The sequence below is a fragment of the Oncorhynchus keta genome, unplaced genomic scaffold, assembly GCF_023373465.1.
Source record: "Oncorhynchus keta strain PuntledgeMale-10-30-2019 unplaced genomic scaffold, Oket_V2 Un_contig_828_pilon_pilon, whole genome shotgun sequence".
NCBI lineage: Eukaryota > Metazoa > Chordata > Actinopteri > Salmoniformes > Salmonidae > Oncorhynchus > Oncorhynchus keta.
Window position 1 is genome coordinate 19,125 of NW_026289966.1, and position 19,477 is coordinate 38,601.

General features: G+C 41.8%; 3 protein-coding genes across 6 annotated transcripts; all 3 read left to right on the plus strand.

Annotated features, from left to right (window-relative positions):
• Positions 1–201: 201 nt before the first annotated feature.
• Positions 202–6,614, plus strand: LOC118396919 (P2Y purinoceptor 14). Its single transcript, XM_035791310.2, is given in 4 exon segments — positions 202–486; positions 2,154–2,224; positions 4,904–5,243; positions 5,246–6,614. Coding segments are annotated over 3 exon segments (1,002 nt in total). The 5' UTR covers positions 202–486; positions 2,154–2,155; the 3' UTR covers positions 5,839–6,614.
• A 5,962-nt stretch (positions 6,615–12,576) lies between these two features.
• On the plus strand, positions 12,577–19,188 carry LOC118397051 (G-protein coupled receptor 171). Of its 4 annotated transcripts, none has more exons than XM_035791461.2 (4): positions 12,577–12,757; positions 17,514–17,578; positions 17,732–18,146; positions 18,307–19,188. In XM_035791461.2, exons 3-4 carry the CDS (start codon positions 17,773–17,775, stop codon positions 18,908–18,910), a joined length of 978 nt encoding a protein of 325 aa, XP_035647354.1. In that variant the 5' UTR covers positions 12,577–12,757; positions 17,514–17,578; positions 17,732–17,772; the 3' UTR covers positions 18,911–19,188. The 4 variants fall into 4 exon arrangements, with proteins under 4 accessions (XP_035647354.1, XP_035647356.1, XP_035647353.1 ...); XM_035791463.2 differs by lacking the exon at positions 12,577–12,757 and adding an exon at positions 12,882–13,666 and having other exon boundaries at positions 17,732–18,060; positions 18,311–19,188; XM_035791460.2 differs by lacking the exon at positions 12,577–12,757 and adding an exon at positions 13,319–13,666.
• LOC127905982 (P2Y purinoceptor 14-like) lies at positions 14,608–16,293 on the plus strand. Its single transcript, XM_052512410.1, has 3 exons — positions 14,608–15,005; positions 15,556–15,663; positions 15,723–16,293. The coding sequence occupies exons 1-3, from the start codon at positions 14,608–14,610 to the stop codon at positions 16,291–16,293; spliced, it is 1,077 nt and encodes a 358-aa protein (XP_052368370.1).
• Positions 19,189–19,477: the final 289 nt, after the last annotated feature.

Here is a 19,477-nt window from a genome sequence, read left to right on the forward strand (position 1 = left end):
TGGGAAAATGGGAACCAAATCATACAGAAACCAAAGATACAGAAACCACAGATCCTCAAATTTGGAGGGATAGCGAGGTCACACCACTTCCCATTTCATGCAATGCCCTAGCCTAGACCCCCCCAACCCCCGCTGACTTCCTCCGATTCTCATGAAGGAGCCGTGTGGGAGGACACATGCAGAGAGAAAGAGAGTAAGACAGGGGACAATAAAGCCTGAGCATCACAGGGGAAACTTATTGTGTGTATTTGTCCGACAAAAGGTAACCCCTGAGACTGGAGAACACAAGGTCGTTATTGGAATATCAGTGGAAGGTCTGAGTAGCATCCTGTGTTGTCAGCAGTAAGAGAGATCCACCCACAGACAGGCAGACAGAGATACTCGACCATCCAACAGGACAGGAGCCGTGTCCTCTCATCACACAGCCAGGAGGTAGAGACCTCCACCACTTTTCCCCTCAGAGAATCTCTGTCCTGCTTGCTGAAGGTTAGTCTGTATCAGACTACTAAAACAAATATATAGGAACTGCCTTTCTATTTGTATAGAAGCTACTGGAGATAATAGTTTGTGGAGATATATGTCTATGTGTACTACTCCACATAACTTTGCTGTACATATGAAAGAGGTATGCAGATGCTAATTGTTACATAGCTAAATGCAAAAGGAATGTGTTAATTGTTCCCTTGTATGTTAACATTACACACGGACACGGTGCAGAATGTTTTATCTTTGTTTCACAGAGTTTTACTCATCTATAGCCCCATTTATACCCGGTGCTAACATGCCCCTTTTGTCCTGATCTTGTCTTCATTCTGTTTGTGCCCATGATTAAAATACACATTGTGATCTGATTTTCATCACATTTTCCTAACCACCTCCGGAGCTAGTCAGGCACACATTGTATCTGGATATGAATCAAGTGTAAACACATCTGGATGGTCAAACCATTTAAATCATCATTATACCGGCATCTAAAATCATTGACCGGTAGCACTATTGGCTTATGGCATCAGTAATTTTCTTCAAATAAATAAATTCCTATTATTTTGAAAGAAAATCTGTATACAGGGAGACATCAGCCAATCTGGTCATAATGCGGACACATTGAACGGATAAGACAGATTTTAATACAATGTGTAGACGTGACAAACCATGATCAGAAAGTGATTGGATCGTAGAATTCTGAAATAGAATACTAGAATGGACATGAACCTTCTTATGATGGGATAAAGGACAGACATTTTGGTCAGGGAGTTGATCAAACATGGTTTTGCCAGTAAGACAGGGGACAATAAAGCCTGAGCATTAAAGAATTTATCTGCACTGTATGTTTGTTAGCTAGCTAGCCAGACAACTTCAGAGGAATTATTCAAATTAACTGCCAATATGCCATCATTCCATTCAAACAATGCATTTAACCCACAGCCATACACTGACTGAAATCAGTTGATGATAGGACTTAGATAAGTTGTAAATGCAACAGATACTGATGTTGTATCAGATAATAGCTCTCACAGCTTCCCAAGAAAACAAAAAGGTAGACGTTTATGGCCTGTATACATATATTTTAGAGGCTATTTATACAGAAAATGTGTATAAAACCCATATGAACTGTATTTGTATATATATATATGTATATGTATATTACTATTTTATGCCTCTACTGCCATTAACTCCAATTAGACTGGTTTGGATTTGTCCCTGACCAATACAGCTGCCATTTTCATCACATTCTGTAACTTTGAGGGTTTATGACATATCCCCTTTAGTAATTTAATGGGATCTCTATGGATTGGATCATATTGTTCAGATCATGAAACACATATTGATGCAAAGGTGTAAAATAAGCTTCTGTGTGGGCTGAATAACTTGGCTGAATCATTCTTACTAAGCCTATTGTTTTATGTATTTTAAAAAACAAACACAAAAAACGAGTAGGGTTCAGCAGTTTATACGTTCATACTTGGGTGAAGTTGTACAAATGCTACAGAATGTAAAATGTTCTACCTTGATTTGGTTTTCTTTGACCACCCGTAATCCATATTTACAGCTATTGACTTTCTCTGCACTAAAGAGGCACATCTGTAACCAAATTCTAGTGACACCATTTTACGAGACTGTATGTACGTTGAAATCAACACTGTCTCTCTCAGGCATGGCCGGCAACTGGATCACTGGCCCATCCAATCAGACAACAGACTTCGGCAGCGTGTTCACTCACCAGGTACAGCGCTGATGATGTCGTAACATAAGGCACCTGTGCTTTTATGTTAATACCACACAAGAATGCAGTGAAATTATTTCGATATTGAAAATTAAAATATTTTATAATACCCTAAGCCTATGCTCTCTCATAATAATCTCATAATGATCCTGACTAAATACTGACAATAATACCAGTTATAATATCAGATGAAAAGTTAAACGTAGAAACATAGAAACAGCATATTATAAGCCTCATTATAAGACATTACAGGCTGTTACCCACCCCCAGTCCTATCCACCCCAAGTCAAAATGATCTTGGCTTACATGTCAGTCTACACTGACAAGTGGGCTTTGCTAATTGTCATGACACAAATTTGTCAGCTAGATGGATGCCTTAATCTAATGTAAGGCCAAAGAAAGTGTTGATTACCTCCCACTAGTTAAAAACGGATTGAATTAACATTGTTTCCACATAATTTAAACCCCCAAAATCTATGTGATTAAGTTCAATCAATGAAGAAAACTGATTGGATTTTAAAAAGTCATCAACATAAGGGCATTTCATTTTTTTTTTCTCACCAAACTTTTAACCTAAATGGTGACATCTTTTGTTGATTTCATGTTGAATTCACATTAGTTGAAAACTCAACCAATGTAAATCAAAACTAGAAGTTGAACTGATGTCTGATCTCTTTTTGTTTTCTTTTCTCATATCTGCGATGAGGCTCTGGCTCAAAGAATACAGCTATAGGTTTAAAAAGCAAACGTTATGTGCAAGAAAACTATATGAATGACTGATGTACATGTACACTAAAATGTTTGTACTGTATAGGCATGCATACACTCTTAGAGAACCCATCTAGAACCTAAAATTGTTATTTGGCTGTCCTCATAGGAGAACACTATAAAGGACCATTTTTGCTTCCGAGTAGAACCCTTTTTGGTTCTATATTATACAGTGCCTTGCAAAATGATTCACCCCCTCTGCGTTTTTTGTTGCATTACAACCTGTAATTAAAATGGATTTTTATTTGGATTTCATGTAATGGACATACACAAAATAGTCCAAATTGGTGAAGTGAAATAAATAAAATGTACGGAAAATAGGTACGTGCATATGTATTCACCCCTTTGCTATGAAGCCACTAAATAAGATCTGGTGCAACCAATTACCTTCAGAAGTCACATAATTAGTTAAATAAATTCCACCTGTGTGCAATCTAAGTGTCACATGATCTCGGTATATATACACCTGTTCTGAAAGGCACCAGAGTCTGCAACACCACTAAGCAAGGGGCACCACCAAGCAAGCAGCACCATGAAGACCAAGGAGCTCTCCAAACAGGTCAGGGACAAAGTTGTGGAGAAGTAAATGAGGGGGAAAAATGGAAAGAATATGACACCACAACAAACCTGCCAAGAGAGGGCTGCCCATCAAAACTCACAGACCAGGCAGAGACCAAAGATAACGCCGAAGGAGCTGCAAAGCTCCACAGCGGAGATTGGAGTATCTGTCCATAGGACCACTTAAGCTGTACACTCCACAGAGCTGGGTTTTACGGAGGAGTGGCCAGAAAAAAGCCATTGCTTAAAGAAAAAAATAAGCAAACATGTTTGGTGTTTGCCAAAAGGCATGTGGGAGACACCACAAACATATTGGAAGAAAGTACTCTTGTCAGATGAGACTAAAATTGAGCTTTTTGGCCATAAAGGAAAATGCTATGTCTGACACAAACTCAACACCTCTCATCACCCTGAGAACACCATCCCCACAGTGAAGCATGGTGTTGGCAGCATGCTGTGGGGATGTTTTCATCAGCAGGAACTGGGAAACTGGTCAGAATTGAAAAAATTATGGATGGCACTAATTGCTGGGAAATTCTTGAGGGACACCTGTTTCAGTCTTCCAGAGATTTGAGACCGGGACGGAGGTTCACCTTCCAGCAGGACAATGACCCTAAGCATACTGCTAAAGTAACACTCAAGTGGTTTAAGGGGAAACATTTAAATGTATTGGAATGGCCTAGTCAAAGCCCAGACCTCAATCCAATTGAGAATCTGTGGTATGACTTAAAGATTGCTGTACACCAGCGGAACCCATCCAACTTGAAGGAGCTTGAGCAGTTTTGCTATGAAGAATGGGCACAAATCCCAGTGGCTAGATGTGCCAAGCTTATAGAGACATATCCCAAGAGACATGCAGCTGTAATTGCTGCAAAAGGTGGCTCTACAAAGTATTGACTTTGGGGGGGGTGAATAATTATGCATGCTCAAGTTTTCATTTTTAAAATCTTATTTCTTGTTTGTTTCAAAATAAAAATATTTTTCATCTTCAAAGTGGTAGGCTTGTTGTGTAAATCAAATGATACTAACCCCCCAAAAATCTATTTTAATTCCAGGTTGTAAGGCAACAAAATAGGAAAAATGCCAAGGGGGGTGAATACTTTCTTAAGGCACTGTACATGGAACCCAAAAGTGTTCTACCTGGAACTCAAAAGGGTTCTCCGATGGGGACAGCAGAATAACCCTTTTGAAACCCTTTTTTTCTAAGGGTGGATAGGTGCAGTACACTTACACTGAGGCTGAGACATAGCAAACGCTTCTTCAACAAATGTGTTTGCGTTATCCTATTTTTATGTATCAACCACCTCTATTCGTATTCTCCAGCCAGACTCTCATCCTGCTTCTCCCCACCAGGTGCTCCCAGTTCTCTACGTGCTGATCGGCGGCGTGGGATTGGCTCTCAACAGCTTGGCTGCCTGGATCTTCTTCCGGGTGCCCAGCGACTCAGGCATGGTGGTCTACTTAAAAAACATGGTAGTGGCCGACCTGCTGATGCTACTCACCTTCCCCTGGCGCGTGGCCAGCGAGCTCGGCCTGGGCGGCTGGCAGATCCGCGTGGCCGTGTGCCGCTACAGCGCTGTGCTCTTCTACTCCTCCATGTATGTGGGCATAATCTTAATGGGCCTCATCAGCCTGGAGCGCTATGTCAAGGTCGTAAGACACTCGTCTCCCTGCACACACCCCCTGCAGCGAGTGGGGTTCACCCGGTCCTGGCCCTGCTGACGTGGAGCCTGCTGCTGCTTTCCGTACTCCCCAATGTCATGCTGACTAGCAAGCCTGCGGATGAGGAGAGCTCCAGGCACTGTGTGCAGCTAAAGACTCCCCTGGGTCAGCAGTGGCACAAGGTGTCCTCGTATTTCGGTGTGGCCCTGTTCTGGGCCACCGTACTGGTTCTAGCCTTCTGCTACTCTTCCATTGCCCACCACTTCTACAAGTCGTACCGCCGTGTTCGCCAGGACGACAGCGGGGTGTACAGCAAGTCCAACTGCAGTATCTTCAGCCTCCTGGCCGTGTTCTTCATCTGTTTCGTGCCCTACCACATCTGCCGCGTGACCTACACCCAAAGCCAGTTACCCGGCTCCGGCTTCAGCTGGCACAGCCGTTATATGCTGTTCCAGGCGAAGGAGGTCACCCTCTTCCTGTCAGCACTCAACGTGTGCCTGGACCCCGTCATCTACTTCTTGATGTGCACTAAGTTCCGCGAGTCACTACTGAAGAAACTGCCCAGAGGCAGGGGAGGGCCAAAGAGATGTTCCCTTACCACAGAACAGACTGTTAGTAATATGTGATGAGAAGAGGAAAGGAGAGAGAACAGGTGAGTTGAAAGAAGAAGCATATGTGGAAAAATAGTAAACCATCAAGAGGCAAGATTTCTAACACTTGATACAGTATGTGTTAATATATTGCAGAAAGTTCGACTGACCCTTTTGTAATGAACTCCGCTGAAGGCATGTCTGCACTGCATTAGAAATTATAACAACAGACATTTGTCTCTAGAAAACACCTTTACAGTATTAAAAATGCTTACATTCCATTGCTACTGATGCCATAGGATAAGACATGGGTTAAGACATTTTTTGTTGTTGCTTTAAATCATGTCAATGTTGTTTTGAGGTTTGATTTAATACAAATATTTTTTTGCTTTAATCATGTCAATGTTGTATTCAGTATCGTTCACACATTCTTAAGCCTTAGCCCCACCCATCTCTTTAAAGATTCACATTTGAGGCCATGTGGTAAACGCATGCTATATCAAATAAAATCTACGTTTATTTGTCACATGCACAGGATACAGAAGGTGTAAATGGTACGGTGAAGTGGTTACTTGCATGTCACGGACACCAACGTCTTGCTTCCAGACAAACTAAATACCTTCTTTGCTCGCTTTGAGGATAATACAGTGCCACATGCTTCAAGATGGCCACCATTGTTCCTGTACCCAAGAAGGCAAAGGTAACTGAAATGAATGACTATCACCCCGTGGCACTCACTTCTGTCATTGAGAAGTGCTTTGAGAGGCTAGTCAAGGATCATATCACCTCCACCTTACCCACTTCAATTTACTTACCGCCGCAAAGGTCCATAACACTGCACACTGCCCTATCCCACCTGGACAAGAGGAATACCCTATGTAAGAATGCTGTTCATTGACTATAGCTCAGCATTCAACACCATAGTAACCTCCAAGCTCATCATGAAGCTAGAGGCCCTGGGTCTCAACCCCGCCCTGTGCAATTGGGTCCTGGACTTCCTGACAGGCCGCCCCCAGGTGGTGAAGTTAGGAAACAACATCTCCACTTCGCTGATCCTCAACACTGGAGCCCCACAAGGGTGCGTGCTCAGCCCCCTTCTATACTCTCTGTTCACCCATGACTGCGTGGCCATGCACGCCTCCAACTCAATCATCAAGTTTGAGTTGGAGTAGTAGGCTTGATTACCAACAACGATGAGACAGCCTCCAAGAGGAGTTGAGGTCACTCGGAGTGTGGTGTAAGCAAAACAACCTCTCACTCAACATCAACAAAACATATGGAGATGATTGTGGACTTCAGCAAACAGCAGAGAGGGAGCACCCCCCTATCCACATCTACAAGACAGCAGTGGAGAAGGTGGCGTACACATCACGGACAAACACAGATCGGCTACATACCGTAGCTAGCTACACATCCATAGGCATTCAGTTATTTTTATCCTCCACTACACAATAAGCAAGTAAACAGTTAACTAGCTATGTTACTTCAGCTGCATTGCAAGGCAAGCTTACACAATTGTACATACAATTTGCAGTAAATGCTTTAGCTAGCTAGATTCTTTACATCCACTGTTTCCCAAGACGACAGCCTGGTGTGCTGGTTTTCTCAGGAGTCCCTAAAACATTAAACAACACGAATTACAATGTCATACTAATGTCATTAGCTAGGCAGCTAACTTGCTAAATAGCTATATTTGTAAATTAACTTTATGTCAAAAAAGATATGCTCAATTGTTTGTCTCTACATTAACTAACATATTCCTCTCAATTGTTGATTTTTTGCTTGACACATTATGACATAACTGCTGACAAAACATGTAAGTAGTTATAATGTCATATATATATATATATATATACATACATACACACATGTATATGGATATTTTGGATATTTTGCAGCAAAAAATAAAAGTTAAGAAAATTGAAAAAATGGTTTAATCCCCAAGTGGGGGCAGTGTACACATATACACAAACAAATCTCCTCTGTGGTTGTAATAGATAGAGATACATTTTCATGGCTGGAGGAATGTCTAGAAGAGAGGATGTCTCAGGAAACTAGAGGCCTGAACAACAGCATTCCAGAGTACCAGGCAGCCACCAACTCCTCCATAGGGCTCTGACGGGCCGCGCCCCCTCATTTCATGGTTGTGGTTCCAGAACTATCTAGAAGAAAAAGAAACGCACACCTATTAAGACGAGGTGCTGGCTAGCGGAGTAGAAAACTTGAAAATAAAATAAAAAGAGCCGCACACTCTAGGAGCTCAGATGCTAAAATTTAATTACCAATGTTTCGACAGCCAAGCTGTCTTCATCAGGGTATAATCACAAACACTGCGGGATGACTTGTTTATATAGTGTCAAAAGACACAGGTGTCTGTAATCATGGCCAAGAGTGGCCTAATATCATTGGTTTATAATCAAATAAAATGCCATACAAAGAACAGCATACAAACAACAAATGGATAGCATATGATCATAGATTAATTTGACTACACAAGCTTACAAACAATTACAATGGCAAAGTCACAATAATCACAAGAATGGCTTCAGATCAAAGTCTACGTTGAGACCGAAGGGCGCAAGGGTCTTTAAGTTAAAGATCCAGGCAGCCTCTCGTTTTAACAATCAAGGTCACCCCTTCTCCTAGGGTGGGTGACATGTTCGATGCCAATATAACGCAGAGACGAGATCGAGTGGCCTGCCTCCAAGAAGTGGGCCGCAACTGGATAAGTAAAGTTTTTACAATTAATGGTGCTACGATGCTCTTGAGACACGTACTTTTAATTCGCGCTTTGTTTTACCTACATAATTTTTACCACAAGGACAAGTTATAAGATAAATAACTGCCTTAGTGGAGCACGTAATAACACCTTTTATTGGGATCGATTTCCCTGTTTGTGGGTGTTTGAAGGATATACATTTATAAGTGCCATTGCATTGAGCACAGCCATTACGCAAATAGACGTTGTTCAGGAAAATCAGAGTTTACCAATTGATCTCTGAGATTTCTGCCCAGCGAGAATACGACCAAGGGAAGGTCCGAAAACACATTACCGAGACTATCATCGGATTTTAGGATGTGCCAATGTTTGTGAACAATTCCCTTAATTTGTTCAGAGCACTTTGAATAGCGGGTAGTTAGAACGCAAGAATGCGTCTTTTTCCGAGACTGACCATGAAAAAGGTCATATCTCGTTTTGTTTTGAATTTCTCAATGGCAATAATAATCTGATCATTCTTGTAGCCCCTCTCCTTGAACTTTCTTTGCGTCTCAGCCATATTTCTGTCGAAATCGGATTGTATTTTGCAAATTCTTTTGATTCGACAGAATTGGCTGTAGGGCAAACTATTTTTCAAGGGAAGTGGGTGACAACTATCAGCCCTCAACAAACTGTTACGATCAGTAGGCTTCCTGTGAAGATCAGTGTATAGAACATTATCTTCACACAAGATCAGAAGATCAAGGAAACTGATTTGACGTGTATCAGATTGCATAGTAAATCTCCCCTCCATAGAACACAAATATCATCAATATACCGTTTCTAAATAATGATGTGAGGCAAGAAAACATTTTTGAGAGGATTGAAAATAGACTGTTTCTCCATGTAACCCACATACAAATTAGCATAGTGAGGAGCCATGGGGGATCCCATAGCAGTACCTTTTGTCTGAATAAAGAAATCATTTAGGAACATGAAATAGTTATGCGTGAGTACTATTTCAGCCAATGTTACAATGCATGCACTGGAAGGTAGTTCATTCGGGTCACGTTGCAGAAGAAAATGTTCCATAGCTTCAATACCGCCCTCGTGTGGAATATTAGTGTATAATGACTCAACATCAAAAGTAACTAACAATGTATTCTCAGGGAGAGGATCAAGAGATTCAATGATAGAGATCCTACTACTGGTGTCCTTTACAAAGGAGGGGAGCTGTTCTGCGAGTGGTCTAATAAAAAAATCAACAAAAGTAGATAGAGGGGCCGTTACTGCATCAATGCCCGCTACAATAGGGCGCCCTGGAGGTTGTGTAACATTCTTGTGTAATTTCGGCAAAGTATAGAAAGTGGCAATTTTAGGGTGTTGAATAGCCAAAAAAGCATGTTCTTTTTAGTTATCTGACCAGAACTTAAATACCCATCTAGGACAGTAAAGATAGTATTCTGAAATTGGGAAGTGGGGTCACTTCTGAGTTTCTTGTAAAAGGTGTTGTCAAGCAGCTGTCTATGACACTCATGTACATAAACTGTCCTATCCATGAGTACAACCGACCCACCCTTATCAGCAGGACATATAAGGACTGACGTATCGGATTGTAAATCAAGCGAAGCTTGTTTTTTATTCTTAGGTAAATTATGGAAAGATTTGGATCCCTGTTTATTCTTAAGGAGATGTCCAACATCATTTTCCACAAGTCTGCAATATGTCTCGCTAGAGTGATTGCGATTGGCTGGAGGTATAAAATAACTCTTGCTTCTAAAAGGAGTCGGAGTATGTGCAGGAGAGCAACCTACTGGTTCAATTGAAGTGTCAGAATTAGGGGAGTTAAAGTATTCCCTTAAACGGATGTTTCTAAAAAAAAAAAAAACAGAGAGGGGGTGACCTTGATAATTTATTGTTAAAACGAGAGGCTGCCTGGATCTTTAATTTAAAGACCCTTGCTCCCTTCGGTCTCAACGTAGACTTTGATCTGAAGCCATTATTATGATTATTGTGACTTTGCCATTGTAAGTGTTGTAAGCTTGTGTAGTCAAATTAATCTATGATCGTATTCTATCCATTAGTTGTTTGTATGCTGTTCTTTGTATGACATTTTAATATTTGATTATTAACCAATGATATTAGGCCACTCTTGCTCTCCTGCACATACTCCGACTCCTTTCAGAAGCAAGAGTTATTTTATACCTCCAGCCAATCGCAATCACTCTATCCAGACATATTGCTATTGCTAATTTGTATGTGGGTTACATGGAGAAACCGTCTATTTTCAAGCCTCTCAAAAATGTTTTCTTGCCTCACATCATTATTTGGAAACGGTATATTGATGATATTTTTGTTCTATGGAGGGGTGATGCAAAACAGCTCCAGGCGTTTTATGCTTTTCTTAACTCCTGTTCTGAGTCTGAGCGTCTGAGATGTATTATGCAATCTGATGCACGTCAAATCAGTTTTCTTGATCTTCTGATCTTGTGTGAAGATAATGTTCTATACACTGATCTTTACAGGAAGCCTACTGATCGTAACAGTTTGTTGAGGGCTGATAGTTGTCACCCAAATGTAATGGCTGTGCTCAATGCAATGGCACTTATAAATGTAGATCCTTCAAACATCCACAAACAGGGAAATCGATCCCAATAAAAGGTGTTATTACGTGCTCCACTAAGGTAGTTATTTATCTTGTCCTTGTGGTAAAGATGATGTAGGTAAAACAAAGCGCGAATTAAAAGTACGTATCTCAGTGCATCGTAGCACCTATAAGTGTAAAAACTTTACTTATCCAGTTGCGGCCCACTTCTTGGAGGCAGGCCACTCGATCTCGTCTCTGCGTTATATTGGCATTGAACATGTCACCCTCCCTATGAGAGGGGGCGACCTTGACAATGTATTGTTAAAAAGGAGAGGCTGCCTGGATCTTTATTTTAAAGACCCTTGCGCCCTTCGGTCTAAACGTAGACTTTGATCTGAAGCCATTCTTGTGATTATTGTGACTTTGCCATTGTAATTGTTTGTAAGCTTGTGTAGTCAAATTAATCTATGATCGTATGCTATCCATTTTTTGTTTGTATGCTGTTCTTTGTATGGCATTTTAATATTTGATTATTAACCAATGATATTAGGCCACTCTTGGCCATGATTACAGACACCTGTGTCTTTTGACACTATATAAACGAGGCATCCCGCAGTGTTTGTGATTACACCCTGATGAAGACAGCTTGGCTGTCGAAACATTGGTAATTCAATTTTTGCATCTGAGCTCCTAGAGTGTGCGTCTCTCTTTTATTTTATTTTCATGTGGTTCCGGAACTGACATGGCCAGTCATTTTTAGCATACACATTTCAACAACATGCTGGTTAATGTTGAATAAAAAAACGGTGATATAAGAAGAAAAAGAGTCAAGAGTTCAAGACTGTACATACCGGTGTTGAGGGGAAACAAACTACTTATCCCATACAGCATTGAGGTATGTGTCGTCCAGTCACAGAGCAGATGCAAGTCACGTGATCTGCTGTCAGCTGCCGTTATGTATTCGCTCGCAGATCATGTGGCTTGTATCTGCTCTATGATTGGACAATACAACCCGCAAGGCTCACTACATCAACATACGAACGGTCTTGCAATCTTGGGGAGAAAATAGAATGAAAATAGAATGTTGCACAGTAATATCGCTATCGCTAATATTTATTATCACAACGGGTTCCAAGCATTGAGGATCCACTTCCTGGAAATGCTTGTCGGTGCCCTATCATCCTCCTCATGTTCACTCATTTCCCCATTCACCTTCAAGTTGCTGTATAAGGGGAAATAAAAACAACACCTGCTAGCTTGATATACCACTGGGGTATTTATGTGGTTCTTACTGAATTAAATGTATTGTTTAGATGTGTGTGAGTTGATGACAACTCCAGGCAGTGCTACAGCTTGTTTGTATCAAACTGCACAGACAAGGGCTGCGTTTCAAACACGTAAAAGACACATCCTCCTCCATTTACCCTCGCCTTATGCCCTTGGGGGAATCCCAGCAGCCATATTTGTCGTCGGTCCAAACAATTAGCCAAGCAAGGGAAGTTGGCAACGTAAGCCCCTTAGCCCTTGTTTGTGATCAAGTGCACAATTTCTGTTCACTCCGGGGCCTGAAACACCCAATAACTCAATTTGTGATGATTGTATTACATCCGCTCAGAAAAGTCAGACAAAACTTAAAACCAACATTAATATGGAGAAGTCAACATACAAGTGTAAGTAAAAACGAATGTAAATAAGTTATGCTACTAATGCGTATGACGGCACAAACACGTATCGTAAAAGTAAGGATGTTTTAGTGCATACAACTTTCCCGGACATGATCATTTCTGATTTACCAGATATTGTCGAATGGCTAGTACTCGATGTCTGCGGATGCATTGTCTTCCAGCCAATATATGAAATACAATCATAATTGACTGTAGCGCATATAAAACACACACAGCAGCTATGTGTGGTTCCATGATGACTGAAAACACAACCGTGGGACGAACGAGTGACGAATCTCCGGGCAAGGAATTTATTCCTCCCCCACCCATTGCCTGGCAAGTGTCAATTCGTCATACTTCATGATACGTCTTCTGAACTGTCCACTTAATTTGAGGGCTGAGGGGAGAGGGTGTGTCTTTCACTTGTTTGGAACACAGCCAAGTAGGGAATTCAAGAAGTGATGTTTCTGTGGATGCTCCAGATGACCTTATTACACCATCATAATGAACTCAATTCAGCGAGGAGAACTTCTACGGGGCAAAAAGTATATATTTGTCAAGCGACCTCTTGATTTGACTTCCAAATGCAGTATCTGAGACCTGCATTTATAGTATTGACTGATGACCTATTTAGCTATCACTACATCACTGTTTCTTGACTAGACACATATTTCCATGCGCCCTCTTCCTCTCTCTCTAGAACACATCCACGCTCACACACATGTACACACGTGCATTCAGGCATTCTTACTCTCGCTCTCTGTCTATCACCAACACACACAGACACACACACCCGCATTCATACGCATTCACACTACCTCATGAAAAAAGGAAGTTGTAGAGAATATAAAGAACATACTTTGATCTAACTAGGCGGTCCAGCTGACATACTGTATCTTTGGAACAGAAAGAAGGGTAAGAGATATATTCTCTGTTCTCTATTACATAGTGATAACTTAATAATTCTGCAACAAATGAGTGAAATATTTTTTTAAGTAACAGCTTAAGAGAGCAATAGTGGAGCGATGCAGATGAGCATATCTATTTCCCTGTCAGTTAAGTATTTTACATATCATGGTAGTACCACTTTCATGCATAAGCATGAATAAACGATGTATAGTTTACATTCTATTCATAAATGAGTATTTTCAAATGTATACTATTACTTATAAGCAGTTATAATGATTTATTGATGACTACTACAAAGCTTAACCAAGATCATTAATTAATTGTTGGAGATTGACAAAGATGCTGTAAGGAACTGAGGCAGAAGAACGTTGATATTCGAGGATCTGTATAACAGATAGATAGGAGGGTTGTTCCACAAATAGAGAGACATTTGTGTCCCTTTGATATTTTAATTAATTTGAACATAGGCCACATGGAAAATTCAATAAATATATATATTTTTTAATATGAATAATGACTTGCTGAAGTGCCAAAATGTATAATTTTGACATGCCCCTCTGTGCATCCTCTGTGACTTCTAGGAAGATTTTTAACCACTTAACACCAGACCTTTTCCAGGTTTTTCACCATTACTGTAAAGCCCTAGTTGTGTTATTGCTTTGACAAAGTCATTTCTGAAGAGTATTATATAATTCATGTGATTAGATGAATCACTAATCACATAAAAATAAATATTCTTAAGAATCCTGTCCCTCAATTTAAGGTCAACCTTGTTACGTGAACTGGCCTCCCTTTTTAATATGGTGCAACTTTAAAAATAAAAAGCTGGTTCTACTCTTTTTGGCCATTTTGTGGTGGAAAACTGAGCACGTCGAGCGTAACACGTCAACCCTGTTACCCATAGATAGACGGGCTAGAAATGTTTTAATGATTCAATTTTGGGAGGAATGGACAGCTATTTCAATACATCCTCTGTACAGACCATGAACTACACTGTGGGAAATGGTTCTGGGTCGGCCTCTTGCGGCTTGATGGAGATCTCCGCCCACCCATTCTTCACCGTAACCTACTCCCTGGTCTTCCTGGTGGGCGTGGTTCTCAACGGCTTCACGGTGCGGGTCTACTTCTGCCGAGCCCAGCGCCACCAATCCAGCGTGACAGTATATATGCAGAACCTGGCCGCGGCAGACTTCTTCCTCAGCCTGTGTCTGCCTCTCCGCATTGCCAACTACGCCACCCACAACTCGACCATCATGCGCCACGTGTACTGCAACTTTGGAGCCACGGCCTTCTACCTCAACATGTACGCCAGCATCCTCTTCATGGACTACATCGCAGCCAACAGGTATTTATTGATAACTGACAAGTCCATGTCTGTCAGCCTGTATGCCATGGATTTGGTTGTTCTGTCTGATAGCACAGGCAAGAGGTTCTATAAAGAGGGAAATAGCAGTGGAAAAAATTCATGAGAATGCCCCTGCTAGCCAGCATAAATGGTTGAGACATTTTCCCATTCTTTACAACAGATACTGTAGGTGTTGTGTATATATAATCTTTATCCATTACATTTTTGGGACTGTAAAAGAGAAAAGGCCAGCTGACCCTATCAAATTCCTTTCTCATGTCCAGTGACAAAACTACAGCAATCTTGTTTGATTTGTATATGTAAATCAAGTTGAATAGTCTTCTTGTGATGCTGCGTAAGTGTCGTCAGTGCTAGCTACCTTTCAAATGTATCTTTTTTTGTTGTTGCAAATTTCACCTTCAAAAGGTGCACATTTCACTGACACCATTCAGGTTGGCAGCCATGTTCATGAATACAACATCAGTAAGACTCAGTAATGAGTCAGTTCTCAATTCCTCTTACCCCTGCTAAGCCATCCTACTGCCTACAGGTACCTGAAGATCGTCCGTCCTCTGGAGACCCACACCCTGCAAACGGTGCGTGCTGCCCACTACATCTCCATGGCAACCTGGCTCACCCTTCTGGCCTCATCATCTGCGTACCTGACCGTATCCCTCCTCACCACTTGGGGTGCAGATCTCATCCCTGGTACCATAGGCTGCGACTCCTCCAAAGCACCCAGCTTCTACTGCTCTACAAGATAATCCACAGTTTCTCGGCCGCCATCTTCCTCTTTGTTCTGTTTTCCCTCGTCTTCTTCTACTGGGGCACCATCCTCAGGCTGCGACAGGCGCAGCTGAACCAGCAGAAACATCTTTCCTGTGGATCCGGAAGGAACCTCAGCCGCTCCAAGAGAAACATGCTAGTTCTGGTCACTGTGTTCTGCGTGTGCTTTGTGCCGTACCACCTGGTGCGCCTGCCCTACGCCTTCATCCGGCCCTTCTTGCACAGGTGTTACTGGCATCAGGCCTTCTACTACATGAAGGAGCTGGCAGTGCTGCTGTCAGTCCTCAATGCCTGCCTGGACCCACTCATCTACTTCATCTTCTGTAAGACCTTCAGGGCCCAGCTGGGCATGCAGAGGCGTCTTAGTATAACAATGGCACAGCCAGACAGTACAGCTCCACCGCCAGGAGCTAGGAGAATTAGCCAGGGGAACCTGACCACCCTGCCATGCACCCAGACAAGGACTTCGTTCAGCATGTCGAGACGGGCCAGTGTAATTTAGGACACACCGCACTTCCCTCCTCTGTTCTATCTACTAGAAATTATTTGAACTTTGTATTGGGGAAAAAAAGATAAACTGCCTAGAATGTCAATACTTGTTTTGTAGGCTAAAATGTGCTAATTTGATGTCTCTACTCAATACAGAATATGACATGGGTTACCTATGGGCATCCTTTGGTATAGATAGAACATACATTTGCCTATTTGCCTTGTACTGCTATTTTGCCCTGTTGAGAGCCTAGACCTCAGACTTAAATTTTCCTGAAAAACTCAGACGACAGCTTGACCTGACTGACTATATGTAACCTGTGGTTTACCTTAGTGATTTAGACGGGAAAATATATTGTTTGGCCTTGTTTCTGTCCCCAACCTCTCTATTCAACCTACCTGCACACACACTCTTAATAAATGGCTCTAGTATTGTTGTTGACAAAAGTACAGTATTAATCATTGTGCGTTCAATCAATCAAACCATGGCAACACGTACAGCCAGATAAAACACCAGGGTTAGTGTCTGTGCACTTCGTGTCTTATGTATTTATATCAAGCTCCAATAAATGATACACATTAGAAATGAGTACCTGTCATAATTTCCATGTGTGATCAAAAGCACAGATTAGGGAACAGAAATGACACTTCTCTATGGAGCACATGTTATTTCTGTGCATCAGTTCCTGTAGCAGATACAGACCGCCGAAACCCACCACAGAATTTCATGTCCTCAAAATGTAAAACCTTAAAAGCATAACATAATATAGCTAAAAGCTTTTTTGTTTTTGTGTGGTATGAGGAAGGCTTTTTTACAAGAGGAAGTCCAACATACAGAATGCCAAAACAATATTGTAGCAAATAAACCTAAAAATAAAATATGCAATTAAAGTGCATCCTCTTTTAAAGCGTTAGATTACACCTCAGTTTCTAATGCTAAATAGACGTGTCAAATAGGACATTTCAACAAAAAATAGGATTGTTTCAATCTACTGTACAAATGGTGAGATACTATCAAGCAAACGTAATCCTTGGGTATAATGGGATAAAAAAATATATTTTTTAAATGGTTAGATTGTTTACAAATTGGTGAGATTCAGAATGGAAATCTTTTTCTGGCTTCCTTTTACCGGTCAATGACTGTCTAGGATGTGTCTTCTGGGTATATACGCTAAAGAAGTTGAACGTGAAACTCATAGTGTTCACCACTTCCTGTAATCTCATTTTAAACAGACAGTGACTTCGGTGACTCAGCTGAAAACCAACAAACAGACACAACGGAGGAGTGACATTTTAGAGTAAGGTTCTCATTATTTATTTTTTTAAACAAGGTTCATAGGTGTTGTACTAAGATCACTGCAGTACACTTGTTTATGTTTTGCTGGCTGGTCTCAGTTTTCTAAACAAATCAAATTTGTATGAATTAACCACATGTGGATTTTTTTTTTCAGTCAAAGGTGCATGTTGTGTTAGACTATCTACTCCCCAATTGATGATGACGCTTCCCACAAACTCCACCGATGACACCCTCCCTCAGTGTGTTGTCAATGACCAGATGGAGCCTTTCAGCGTGCTCTACATCCTGGTCTTTCTCACCAGCATAGCTGCCAACCTGGTGGCTCTGTGGGTGTTCATACACAGCTACAATGACAAGAAGAGCATCAATGTCTACCTGGTCAATCTCCTGACCGCTGACCTCCTGCTCACCCTGGCCCTGCCCTTCAAGGTGGCCAAAGACCTGGGTGTGGCACCCTGGGGCTTCATGGTCTTCCACTGCCAGGTGAGCGCCGTGGTAGTCTACATCAGCATGTATGTGTCCATCTTCTTCCTCACCTTCGTCAGCATTGACTGCTACATGCAGATCAGGTATTATTATGGTTTTGAAACTGTCTTTTGAACTTATTTTAATGTTGTACTATTGTTAATTATTGTGTAAGGATTATTAGCATTTTTTGGGGTTAAATGTTTTGCTGGAATTAGAGGCACTTTAAACAGTGATTGATTGATTTATTGATTGATTGACCAGCCAGAGCTCCAGACTGTTCCGTATACAAGAAGTGGGCTTCGCCAGGCTGATGTCAGTGACGGTGTGGCTACTTGTGCTCCTCATCATGGTGCCCAACATGGCCCTGCCCATCCAGGACGTCCCAGAGAGGAAGTTCCTGAGCTGCTCCAAGCTGAAGCAGGAGGTGGGACTCCACTGGCACGGCCTCTCAGTCTTCCTCTGTACCTTCCTGTTCCTCAACACGTCCACGGCTGTCCTCGTCTCCAACGGTCTGGTGCTAAAGAGGTTGCTGGCGAGCAGGAATGACCCTGAACAGTGGCGCCATGCTCGCCGTGCAACCGTCAATGTTACGGTGGTGACGGCAGCGTACGTGGTGTGCTTCGTGCCATACCACGTGGTACGGACGCCCTATACGCTGGCACAGACCGAGGTCATCACTCCAGACTGCCAGACCAAGAGGCACCTCTTCCTGGCCAAGGAGTCCACATTACTGCTGGTGGTGCTGCATCTCTGCCTGGACCCCGTGCTCTACTACTACTTCTCCAAGGCATTCAGACAGAGCGTCAGGAAGGTGTTCACGAGTAGGAGGAGCAGACGGGATTCGAACACCATCCCAAGCCAGTGAAGACTTGAAGCTACAGCCAATAACTGCCAAGGAGTAGGAGAGAGAGAGGGGGTGACAGAGATAAAGAAACAGAGAATGACCGCCGTATGAAAAACATTTTACAAACCACTTTACAATAGTGGTTGTGGTTGTCTAGGCCTGTAGGACTAGACAAAAAATATTCTTCGCTGTGAGGTGTTTTATGCAGTGCCATGATGTTGTGATGTTATGATTGCATTGTTTTACATTTCACTGTTGCATGATCACACTGAATTAAAGTAACAGATGATTGCTTCTTTTTTCGCTAAATTCCTGCATTTCAACACATTTTGACACAGTGCAGAGAAAAATGTCTAGTTTTATAATGGTATTCTACACATTTTGTCATTAGATTAAGAGAAAATGTTTCAGTTTTAAAGCTAATTTCCTGCAATTCTACACTTTTTTTGTTATGGGGCAGGATCCCACCCCCTAAGTTTTATAGCTCATCTCATGCTTTTGTTCATATTTTGCTAGCACACGGTGTCCCTGACTAGCAAGCTAGCTAGTTAGCTAACACACAATGTCGCTCTAGCCTCTCATCTGCTG

Bases quoted from the DNA above. Each gene is read 5' to 3' on its own strand.
- LOC127905982 (XM_052512410.1), top strand. From the start codon at position 14,608: ATGGACAGCTATTTCAATACATCCTCTGTACAGACCATGAACTACACT. The intron at 15,006-15,555 runs GTATTTATTGAT...TACTGCCTACAG, and splicing joins GACTACATCGCAGCCAACAG to GTACCTGAAGATCGTCCGTC. The intron at 15,664-15,722 runs GTACCTGACCGT...CTGGTACCATAG, and splicing joins CTTCTGGCCTCATCATCTGC to GCTGCGACTCCTCCAAAGCA.
- LOC118397051 (XM_035791461.2), top strand. From the start codon at position 17,773: ATGATGACGCTTCCCACAAACTCCACCGATGACACCCTCCCTCAGTGT. The intron at 18,147-18,306 runs GTATTATTATGG...TTGATTGACCAG, and splicing joins GACTGCTACATGCAGATCAG to CCAGAGCTCCAGACTGTTCC.